Raw genomic sequence first — 12,663 nt, 5'->3', positions numbered from 1 at the left:
TCCAGGGTCACGATCTCCATACCTGTTTTGATATTAACAATTTGTGTCTTCGTGATTTTTCTTGGTTAGGCTGGCTAGAAGTTTATTGGTTATATTGATCTTTTCAAAAACCAGCTGTCTGTTTAAATTGATTTTTTCCTCTTGTTTCTCTGTTTCCAATTTTGTCAATTTCTACTCTATTTTTTATTTTATCTATCTATCTATCTCTCTATCTTGATTGGTTTCAACAGCAAATTACTTTTCTATCTCTAGTTCCTGACGGTAGAAATGCAAGTTACTGATTTTAGATCTTATTTTGGTTGCCCCTCTATGCATACAGTGCTATAAGTTACCCTTTAAGCACCATTTTTATTGCATTATACACATTTTGATATACTATATTTCCATTTTCATTTATTTAAAATATTTTCCAATGTCTTCTTTGGAGTTTTTTGCTCTTTTGTTTCAGAAATGTCTTGTTAAATGTTCAAATAGTTTGTAACTTTCCATTTACATTTCTCTTATTGACTTCTAGTTTAATTTCAATACTCTTTGATAATATATATTATATAAACGGTGTTATTTTACATTTGTGAAGGTGTGTTCTCTGGCCTGGAAAGTGCTCTATCTTGGCTAATGTTTCCCATGAAAGCTGGAGAAAAATGTACATTCTGCTGTTTTGGGATGGATTATTCTGAAAATGTCGATTAGGTCAAGTTGATTGATGATGCCTTTCAAGTCACCAATATCCTTACTGATTTTCTGCCTGCTTGATCTATTGATTATTTGCAGAGGGGTATGAAAGTCTCCAGCACAATAATGGATTGGTCAATTTCTTTTTTCATTACTATCAGTTTTTGCCTGAAGTATTTTGATGCTTTCTTGTTAGGTACCTGTTCACATAGGATTCTTATGTATATCTGAAGAATTGACCGTTTTACTTCATACATTTCCTCCTCTCTAACCATGACCATGTTCTACTGTCTGCAACTGTTTCCTCTGGAATTATTATAGCCACACTAGCTTACGTTTGATTACAGTCATGCTCTCTCTCTCTATCCTTCTGAGTTTAACCTATCTCAGTCTTTGTATTTAAAGTGGGTTTTCTATAGACAACATAGAGTTGGGTGTTATTTCTGTATTCAAGGAGTACTTTGGTGGTGAAAATGGTTAACATTCAACTACTAACCAAATGGCGGGCAGTTCCAGCTACCCGGGGGCCACGGAAGAAAGGCCTGGCAATCTGTTTCCAACAATGCAATCATTGAAAGTCCCATGGAGTGCACTTCTACTTTGAACATGGAGGATCCCCATGAGTTAGAAAGTGAGAAACAATTTCATAAAAGGATTTGTTTTGGTGTGATATGTTTATTCACTCTGATCATTTCTATCTTTTTATTGCTGTATTTAGACCTTTCATATTAAAAGTAATTATTTGGATACTTGGGTTAATAACTACCTTCTTTGTAACTCTCTTTTATGTATTTTATTTGTTGTTTGTGCCCCCACTCCTTTCTGCTTTCTCTTCTTTTGACCATTTTTACACAATGACATTTTATTTCCTCTCTGCATATCAGTTTTACTTCTTTTTAAAAAATCTTTAGATATTGTTCTGGAGTTGACAGTATACATTTGACACTAGTCTAAGTTATCTTCAATACACACTATACAGCGTGGGTAGAGTAGGAACCTTATCCCAGAGAATCCCAATGATTCCTTTCTACTTTGATGACCCTGCTGTCATTCATGCACAATTCCTGATGTTAAAACCATCCCAAATACCATCACTATTGCTATTTTAGGGGGATTTCTATATAAACTAGAAATAAAAATGTTATTTTTCTCCTAGACTCTTGTTAGTATGGCAGCCAGGTGTAAGCGAGGAGCCAAATGCCATACATCTGATTGAATCTCAGTGCTTTAGAGAGAGTGTGTCTCAGGCTGTGATTTTTTAATGTGTTTCTCCAGTAGGGCAGCACTGTTCTAAATCTCCGCTTCCTTTTCCTTTCTGTAATGTTCACAGTCTATTTCTTTGAAGTCCTGACTCCTATTCCCTGTGCCTAACAGGAAGGCTAGAGTGGGTGAAATCCCCTTCTTCCACTTGAGATACAGCTCTGGAGAACAGAACATTGCTATGGAGAAGTCGCTGGAGTACTTAACAATGCCTTTTCCCCTCTGCTTGCTTTCACTCATCCCTACCACCAGAAGCTAGAAGTTCTCTGCAGGTAAAGCCCATGAGAACAGGGGTACCTCTAAGATTAGCACCCCTAGCAGTTTCTCTGTATGAGAAACTCATATGAGTCCACATCTCTTCTCTAGCAATGCATAGAAATGGCCACTTTCTACCAGTTTATGGTTCCAATGGATTCTACTCTAATGCCTTCTATAGCACATCTCTGCTGTAACTCTCTTCCTGCAACCGACTCTCCAGATTTGGGGATGTGATCTGTCTTACCACCTGAGTTCTCTGATGTGTCTGAGAAAAGCCACAGGATTTTATTTATTTTTAACCTTTTCTGGTTCTAAGGATGGAATTGATGGCTCCCAAGCTCTTTGTAATACTGGACCGGACACCACTGTGGGTCGACCCCGCATCCTTGTTTTACATAATTGTTTTGGTTTCTACTCAAAGTACTTTAGTCTTTGAAAGCTACATTACTGTCAACCATACCCTTCCCAGCTTCCTCCCGGTTATGGGGTGCTCCTGTTGCAAACTTCCCCACACTTTTGGGCTCCTCTCCAAGTACTGGACAATAAGACCTTGGCTGGCGACGACCAGACTTGCTGTACCTACAGATTGTGAAGGGGACACCAGGAATGCGGAGGATAGGGGACTCCCTACTGATGCTGTAGGTGGTCAGCTGCACTGGAGGCAAGTCACAGCCACTGGAGGACTTGCTGTTATCATTGACCATGCTTCTTTGTATTAGGCTGTCTCCATCAGAGAGAAGGAGGCAATCGGCACTCTCACAGGTACTGTGAAACAGATGATTGACAGTCCCCAGGGCTCTCTACGATTGGTGCTGTGGCAGGCTTTAAAAAGCCAGAATTCATGTGGCCTTGAGGGAGGTATATTTGTCACAAGCCTTCTTGGCTGTATCGTCTTCCCTTGCCTCTCTGAATAACAATGTTCATAGAACTTTGTTTCTTTAGCTATGCATTGGGCCATCCTTGTTTGCCATTTGTCTTTCTAAGAGTGTCTGAGGTTCTAAAGTAGGAACTATTGACTTTAACCTTGATTGTTGTGGGAGTCACCTAATCTGGTGTCTATTTAAGGATTAAGAATATAAGGGTGGAGTCTGGGCTGTCAACCTGGGGATAGCCAATGACACTTCTGTGTGGGCATGGCCTTCTACTGAGAATTCTGGGAAATATGGTACTTTGTCCTTGGAGGTGGAAGATACTTCTCTTTCTCTGCCACTCTCTGGGAGACATTGCAGAAGACAAGTCACATGGATGTAACCAGACCTCTGAAGCCAGAGAAGCCACAGAGAGACCCCTGCCAGTGCTGAGATGCTTATCTCACTGGACCCAAAGACTTTCTACCCACTGGCTTGTGATCATTCTGCATTTGGCTTCATTGCATGTGTTTTGTGAGTCTGAAGAGGACTTTCTAGATTGGTATTGGACATATGGGCTAATATCAGACTGACTCATGGCCTTGGACTAGACTGGGTTGGGATGTTTTCTCAAGGTTCAATTCCTCTTATATATAAAACTTTCTTATACACATACGTGTGTCCATGGATTTGTTTCTCTAATCTACCCAGACTAACACAATTGTTAAGTAGGACATGTACAATTTTGGTGTTTCCCTTCGAGACTGACACTGGACAATAAAGATGCTTTACTGATCTATGTGATATTTTTGGTACCAAGATGTCTCCGATACTCAGATATATCCAGGTGTTTTTTGCTCAAAGATGGAGACTATATTTTCTAAGGTAACAAGAGATATAAACAAAGGAGGAGCTCCCTGATAGCCAGGCCCCCTCTCCCACCGCGAACAATACCTGTAAATTAGGGGCAAAGGTAATTGGACCATCTCTACAGAAACTGCCCTTCCCCCACTCTCCGTAATGGAGCATGGGGAGTCACGGTGATGGGCCGTTGGTGAACTTGAAAGGGATGGGGAAAGGTGTTGCCATGTGAAGTAGGCTTAAGTCATATATACCTAGCAGGAAACCTTCTCCTTTAAATTGGGTCTGAAACATTTTACACTCTGTTCATCTAGAATGCTGAAGGAAAAGGTCCCTTAATGGTGTTTAAAGATTGTTTGAGTCCCCTGGTCTCAGGCTCCGCTGAGGAGATTGCTAAGGGGATTCTCCCAGCAGGAGAAAATGAGGGGGCTGGGGTGAAGATAAGGAGCCCTGGGGTGGTAAATTACATATTGAGCCATTAGCCACAAGGTCTAGCACTTGCGCCAGAGAAGGACAAGGCGGTCTGCTCCTGTGACATGTGAAAGTCTTGGATACCCAGAGGCAGTTCTACCAGTCCTACAGGGTGTCCTGTTGGAATTGATCCCAGTGAGTTTATACGGGGATGGTCTTTTTAGGAGTCTCCTGTGGTTAGAGGAGACCCAGAGACTGGGTAGAGGTGAGCCGAATGGCTTGAGGGAGATCTGCTTACCTCTAGTAGAAAGGCAATCCTAGGCTTACGAGGAGACAGACAGGGAGTGAAAGAACGAGAGACCAGGGGATCAAAAAAGTGATCAGGGAGAGAAGGAAAAGGGGTAAGAGATGTAAAAGAGGAAAAGGGCAGAGAGCACACATGATGCACGCGCGCGCACACACGCACACACGCATGCGCACGCACACACACACACACACACACACAGAGTTATGAAAGGCGGGCTCAGTCCACCAGAGTTCTGATTGCAGTGCACAGACAGGGCTATTTGAAATAAAATGAAAATCATACCTTGTTCTGTTTAAGGGCACCTTTTTCTTTCATGTGAGGACAGTCCTTGCCCGTCACCACAGCTTTGATATCTGCCACTGGCACTGTAATTCACAAAAGAAAATGGAAGTAACTAAACCAGGTGAAAGCCGCAATGTCAATAAAGAAGCAGGGCTAAGCACCATTTCCAGAGGCTGCTGCAAAAAGACCAATGTGCTCAGCAAAGAAAGCTACAGTAGACTCCTGCAGACAACACTGATGGCATGGGGGGGGGGGGTGGGGAGGCAAGGGTAGAGGGTACACTATTCATAAAAGAGTTTCGTTCACTGAAACAAGTAGTTAAAAATAGTTGAAAAATCATAGTAAAATTAAAAGTGTAAGCAATAGAAGCAGCAGCAGTGGTAGCAGAAAGAACCCCGGCAGTCCCAATATTATGGCCTGTGTGTGCCAAGAACAATGACAAATGATTTGTATTTCTTATAATATTTTGTTATATTATCTAAATCGATGTGCTTTCTGGTTTGGGATAATGAGAGAGAACTACTCTATTCAAATGATTGTCCAAATTAAAAAATTTTTTTCATCCTCCAAAATCTTACTCTTTACCATCAAATTTTCACACACAAAAGTCATGCGGCCTGTTTTACTCTCCCTATTTTCTAGATAAGGAATTAAACTCAATTAAATAGCATGAACATTTTTTCCTGATTTGAAATGGCAGCTGATATCCATCTTAGAAATTTTGGAAATAATGCACTTTGATAAAAGGATGTTATCTCATGCCTTATTAGGGGTGTGAGAGATGATAAGAACTATGTGGAAGTGATTGTGCGTTGAAATTTAAAAAATTAAGATCCGTGTGATAGTTAAGCTCTGTGTCAACTTGGCTCCATCAGAATTCTCAGTTGTTCGGTAGCTAGAGCCTGCCATGTTTTGAGCTAACAGTGTAATCAATTTCATGAGAGGAAAGAGGAGGAGGAGAATGAAATGGAAGGGAGGTTGGCTGGGGGGTGGGGTATAGCCTACTGCTATATATGTAGATTTCATGGAGGGTGTCATGGTTAACTTTTATGCTAACTTAATGATACCTGGATGAAGATTGGGGTCCAGTCCAACCTGTTGAGCAGGTGGTAGCAAGGTGATGTTTCCTTGGGGGCATGGCCTTTTTATAAAACAGACACTGGGAAACTCCTGACCTATCTGGCCCTTCACCTTCCCTGCTTGCAGGGATCCTATGTCTGTCTCTAGGATCAGTCCCATGTGGGCCACTGACCCTGGGAGCCAACCTAGGAGCTGTTGGTGCCCTGTCATGTTTCTACCGAACTCTGCACCCACTGGTCTGTAATTTCCCTGCTTTCTGCTTCACTTTTCCGCACCATTGGCCTGCAGCTCAGTGGGTCTAAGGAGGGCTCCAGCTAGCACTGGACCCACGGACTGTACTGGTATGCCTTCTTGCTATACAATTACTTCTGCATTGTAAAGTTCTATTTTATACATATATGAGTATCACTGGTTTTGTTTCTCTAGACCAGCAGTTCTCAACCTGTGGGTTATGGCCCCTTTGGGGAGTCGAACAACCCTTTCACAGGGTTCACCCAATTCATAACAGTATCAAGATTACAGTTATGAAGTAGCATCAAAAATAATTTCATAGTTGGGGGTCACCACAACAGGTGGAACTGTATTAAAGGGTCATGGCATTAGGGAGGTTGAGAACCACTGGTCTAGACAAACCTACCTAACACAGAAGGTTTCTGTGCGCCTTTCTTGCTGGTCTGGATCCTACACTTGCTTGTCAACTCACCATATTGCTTGGTAGTGCTGGGAGTTATCAGGAGCCTGCCATATTGCCTGTTGGCCTTGTACTCATTCATGTCTATAACCACCAGCCTTGCTGACCTGAATTCATCCGCCTCTGCCTCTACCAGTCTGTGGTCTTTCTTCCTGCTTCTTGGTTCATCAGTCCTTGACTCAGCAGCTACATAAGTCAGCAAAAGCCTCCAGCGTAACATCTGACCCATGAGCTTGAAGTAGGTTGAACCTAACTGGTTCTTCAACTGTATGAGCCACTTTCTTGAAATAAAATTCATTTTATGTATGTGTGTATATATGTGTATCTATATATCACTGATTTTGAGTCTCTAGAGAACCCAGGCTAACCATCAACCCAAAGAGAAGGAAGTAGGATGGTTTGCAACCTTAATTTGAACAACAAACAAGGCCATCTTACCCCTTTCTCACTACTTTTCTCCTTTAATCCTTCTTCCCAAAAAGAATTCTTAATCTAGGGGCCCAAGTGTACTGGTTTGGCTTTTCCAGAGTTAGGATCTATGGAAACTTATAATAATCAATTACTTACACTCTGAATGAGGACAGAAAATGAAGATTTCATAAATATAAGTTCACATACTTTATTAGGGAATTGCTTTCTGAGGATGACATTTGGATGAAAATAAAAATAACAGGCTATGTAGACTATTAGAACAACACAACAGGAAGGCCCCTTAAAAGGACCTATTTCCAGATACCTTCTGATTATTGAAGACTTTGGGCCGATCTGTGACGAACCCTTCAAACAACTCTTCAGGTCCCCCTACTGTCTTCTCTGCTCCTACATGCATTCCCTGATTGTAGACCCCCTTGGGTAGGCATTATGGTTGCTCACTAATATTGGCCTTTCCTTTCCTTCTGGGCAGGCCAATACTGTGCCTCCCACCACTCTTGCAGTTATGTGGGGCCACGTGACCACTTCTGGCTAATGAAATGGGAGGAGAAATAGCATATCTCTTTCCTAGGCTAATTAAGTAAAAAGCCTTGACATCTAGTCTCTCTCTTCCATGCTCCAGGTGCTACGGCTATCAGAGGGTAACGTAGCCGTGGGTCAGTGTTCCTAAGAGACGATGTGGAGGGGTCCGTTGCCAAGCCATGTAATGAGAGGGAGAAATCAACCCTGTTGTGCTAAGCCACTGAGATGGGGGAGAAATGTGTTCCTGCAGCCTCCTGTAGCATGGTAGCCTGTGCCGACAGGTTGGATGCTGACTTTCTGCCTGCCCCTTTTGAATTAGCATCATTAGAAACACAGGTAGTCCCCATGCTTCGTGCACACTGGCTTTTGCCCCTGGACAATGACTTAAGCGCTCCTTAAATCTATTTTCATAACCATATTCTCTCCCCTTCAACGACCCATCTGGCTGCCTCCTCAAAGCTCTGGGAGGGGCATTTGGACACTTGGGGGAGTTGGTTGACTTTTCATTAGAGAATTCACCCTTGAAGTGACTGTGACCATTACCATCCTCAAGTGTCAAATGGAGTTTGACTCACAACTGCCTTGTTCAAGTCTTTTGCTGTCTAATATATAATACAGTCAATGAACTAAAAAGAGAGTCTACATCCATAAAGAGTAGGTTGCCGTTGGCTTTGAAAACGCATCCTATGGCGTGGGACAAGAGTAAGGCATGTGCTCATCAGGGGGCCGTCTTCAGAGTCTCTAATGGGAGAGTTTCAGAAAAGAAAAGGCACTTTTCCCTTGGGCTTTAGGGCAGTACATACTTTATGTTTTTATATGCATTGTCCCCGTCAAGGAGACAAGCTGTGACATCAGTCACAGGATGATGGCAAAAAAGAAAATGCAGAATACTAAAAATACAGTGTGGCTTTTAAAGGTTGCTCTCTGCATCACTTCTTTCAGGACCCACGAGAAGATTCATCATGGAAGGGCTGAAAGGGCTTCCTCTCTGTTACCGGGAGCAAAAATTAGAGGACTGTGATTTACAGCTCAGGAGGCAGTGGGGTTTCCAGGTGACTTTGAAGCCAGCCTGGGGTGTGGATCAATCAGGCCTTGTCTGTGTGGGAGTGAATAAAGACACAGGGCCTGGTGAGAGGGGAACCAGAGGGTCACCGGTAAAGGAAATGCCCCTCCTTCATCCCTCCTCCACCTCCCCGGGGCTGACCTCATTTTTTCCCATACTGTATTATTTTTTTCCAGTGTGAACTGGATTTCATCTATATCATTCAGTAATCTCTTTTACAGATGGGTGGAGTGAGGCCTCAGGAGAAGAAATTATTTATGTCATTTCACCGAGTAAGCGGGAGACAGAGCTGGGCCTGGTGGTGCTTCCACTCCCTGCTCCCTTGCTGAGTCATGATTTCTCTCGGTGTTTACAACGAGCCCTGGAGGGTCAGGGCAGGACAGCTTGCCGCAAGGTTGGTGTTTCAAAACCACCAACTGCTGTGTAGGAGAAAGATGAGGCTATGTGCCCCGGTGAAGATCTGCAGCCTCGGAAACCCGATACAGGGTCACTAAGGAGCCCTGGTGGTGTGCAGGATGATGAACTGGGCTGTGCAATCCTCATGGTTAGCAGTTTGAAGCACCAGCCGCTCCTTAGGAGAAAGGCAAACCTTACTGCTTCCACAAAGTGACAGTCTCTGAAACCCACAGGGGCAGTTCAACTCTGTCCTGTAGGGTGGCTCTGAGTCAGCGTAGGTGAGTCAGAAAGTGCCAGCCTCCCAACGTATGCTGAACAGAGGCCCAGATGTGGTTTCCACCTTATAGATGTTGAGGAAATTCTCGGATTGCTAATATCGGTGGGAAAGGGATCTAACTGTGATTACATAAACATTCCACTGAAAAAGTAAAAGTGGCCCACGGGATGCCTTCTGTGTCTGATTGCATCACTGGGGAGGCAGAAGCCACCTCCCTAAACAGCTAAGGTGCAAGCACTGGGCCAGAGCACGCGCTCACCAGAAAAGTTTCCGTGCGTGGGGCCAGCAGGGGACATGCTGATCTCAGCTACCCAGTAAAGAAGCGGGACTCTATCCTGGCAGGCCAGCACATAGGGCAGAGAAGGTTGGGCAGTGGGAGCTGAGAATCTGGGTTCCAATTCTAGATCCATCAACTAGCTGTGCAATTTGGGGGCTTGATTTCTCGAAGGCCCACAAGGCTGTTCTGAGAATTAACTCACGGCGTTGGTGCCAAGCTCACCGAAAAGCAAGCTCGGAAGTCAACGTCATCAATGCCGATTCTGGCTCAGAGTGGCCGTCTAGGATAGGCTAGACCTGCCCCGGCAGGTTTCTGAGGCTGGGCTGTAACTCTTCACAGGCGTACAAAGCGTCGTCTTTCTCCCAAGGATTGGAGGGCGGCTTTGAACTGTTGACCATGTGGCTAGCAGCCCCACATACAACAATAACGCCATCACAGTTGCTCTGGCTTTTAATCCGGGCGGTGTAGAGGAGTGGGTATAAATCTGGGTCACAGAGTCTGATGGTTACCAACCCCATGCCCTTGAGCAACTTATTTACAGAAAAATCTGTTTGCTTATCTATAAAACAGGGTTAACAATATCCACCTCTTCAGGTTATTGAAGTGACAGATTAGGCAGCACTCTTAGCACGGGGCCTGGCATGTCTAAAACCAAACAGGCCGCCATTAGGTCAGTTCAGACACAGGGACCCATGTGCTAGGGCATAGCACTGCTTCTTGGTTATAATCTATAGAAGCAGATTGCCAGGCCTTTCTTATGCGGTGTCTCCAGTTGGCAACCTTTAGGATCATGGTTGGGTGAGGAGTGGCTTGCCCCACACAGACTCTCTGGCTTATAATACGTACTCGGTAAATGACATTTGTAATGATTCTCATGATCAACAATCAAAGGCAATTCTCTCTGCCAGTGGAGGGGCCCTAAATTTTTCCATGTGCTTGCTTGGTCCAAATTACCCTCTTTGCTTGTCTGCGTGAGCTGCTCGCTCCAGCAAGTATAACAGGATTACCGGCTTCACAGGCTGGGGAGCAAGGCTGCCCTTCTCCTCCCCAGCCCCTTGGATTTGAGAGCAAGTCTTAGAGTCTTTCAAATGGAGGTGACGGCATGGCGGCATGGAGGAGGGCTGGCAAGCAGGATGTGTAGTGGGGGTGAAAGAGCCTCTAAGCCCTGGTGGGAGGCTGCTCAAAGGATCGGCAGGTAGGGATCTGCCAGGGCCACCTTTCCTGACAGACAGAAAGGAATATGAGAAGAGAACTTTCTTAAACCATGAGGGAAGAAAAAGACAGTCAAGGCAAAGCCCTTGACTATATTAAGAGCTATATTAAGAGAATTCAATTACACAATTTGATTCATCGATATCTCAATAGCCAGCCGTGATTCACTCAAGGGGCGGATGACAATTTTCCCTGTGGTCACAGAGAGGGCAATCGTACGTGGCTGGAACAATGGCACTTAGCATCAATTAAAGGCACGTCTCATTTTTCTAGCGGAAAGAGGTTCCTGACTTTTAAGGGCTCCAAGAAGAGAGCTGCTTCGCTCCAAGCAGAATGCAAAGTTGGAATGAAATGCCCAAGCCAGCGGCAGGCAGGAAGCAGAATGCTTGCGTTTCCAGGCCCAGGGACCCTCACATCCCAGGCACGTGATCGCTCCACTGGACCTCACTGCTCAAACCACACACTCGCAGGTGCCCGCTGAGGTCATCTGCTCTTACCCACCCACATGCCTCCCTCCACGCTGTCGCCTCCACCGTCGATGTTTTCTGGGTGTTATCTCACAAGGAATAAATGCTGGAACAACTCGCTGGAACTTCAAAGAGTGCAGAGGAGAGAGGAAGAGGAGTTCTGGAAGCATCTCAGGAGGCTTGGCTACAAGCTTCCCCACAGCCAGCGTCACTCAGAGCCATTACGAAAAGTCATTTGGGGGTGTGCAGCGCTGAGCTTGCTCTGGTTCTACAGCGAGGCTGTCTGGCAAGCCGACTCCTGGTTCCTAGCCAGTTCTTTGTATGCCTGGAGTGAAGACCTTTGTCAATGTGGGGTGAGAGACCAGGGACCATCCTAGCACAAGGCTCAGGTACGATCCCCCCTTTGAACCTTTTCCGGTAGCAGGCTGACCAATTTTCTAAGCATGCATCAGTTAGGATGGATGCGCACCATATACAACATGGCAGATATTTGCTTGATTCAATGCCTATCTTTGGGTTGAGAAATGCATTGAGCTTGTCCCTCTAGGTACAGGGAGAAACAACATCCCCAATGAAGGGGAGAAGCAGCGAACCGAGCTGTGCTGATGGCGCCCGGAGTAATCGTTCCATCCACTGAGCACGCCAGAAAGGAGGCTGACAAGCACCCCATGCCCAGGCTGCTGACTATTGTGACCGATGCTCATCTGGCCTCTCATTTTACCCTGGCAGAAACGGGATCCCAACCGCTGCCCCAGCGTGTGTTCTCTCCAGTGCCCGAGGGACACTTCACCAGTTCAGGGCAAATGGAGGGAAAGGAGGAGACTGGTGTGAGTTTCTCATGAAGCTAATTTAATTCAGTAGAAAGAAGTGTCCATTTATTCCAGGAGGAGGTCCTTCTTAGTGTGTGTGTGTGTGTGTGTGTGTGTGTGTGTTGATCAAGGTCTTTCATGAAAGGATTGAGCTGTTACTTTTGGTTAGACTTTATTATTTTTTAATATCCTTCTTGGCCAAAAGTGAGCAACTCTGTAAATTTGATTTAAAGCAAACAAACAAAACAAGTTATTTATTCTAGGCAAATTTGGGGGATGACTTGGAAGATCTTTCCCAGAGATTGCTGGGACCCTAGCCTCTGAGGTGCTGACTCAGTAGGGCTAGGAGCGGGGCCTGAGAGTGTGGATTTCTAAGGCACGTTTGGAGCCCGTGGGTGGTCGGAAAGGTCAAGGTGCTCAGCGAGAGAAGCCTCAGACGGGAAGCGTGGTGTGGTGACGTGCAGTGGCTCCCTGTGGCTCTCCTATCCAAAGTCTTGGCACCTCCCACCCGCTCACTGCAAGGAAGGGGCAGAAGACG

The 12,663-nt window shown here is 45.1% G+C and overlaps 1 protein-coding gene across 1 annotated transcript in view; it reads right to left on the bottom strand.

Annotated features, from left to right (window-relative positions):
- The window catches only part of ELMO1 (engulfment and cell motility 1), a 673,946-nt gene that overhangs the window by 15,700 nt on the left and 645,583 nt on the right, over nucleotides 1-12,663 (bottom strand). Inside the window, exon 20 of the mRNA XM_075558190.1 lies at nucleotides 4,900-4,982. Coding sequence (XP_075414305.1) covers nucleotides 4,900-4,982 — 83 coding nt within the window. The remainder of the gene's footprint in view (nucleotides 1-4,899; nucleotides 4,983-12,663) is intronic.

This window comes from Tenrec ecaudatus, chromosome 9 (assembly GCF_050624435.1).
Source record: "Tenrec ecaudatus isolate mTenEca1 chromosome 9, mTenEca1.hap1, whole genome shotgun sequence".
NCBI classification, from domain to species: Eukaryota; Metazoa; Chordata; class Mammalia; order Afrosoricida; family Tenrecidae; genus Tenrec; species Tenrec ecaudatus.
This window is presented reverse-complemented; position numbering and strand designations above follow the sequence as displayed.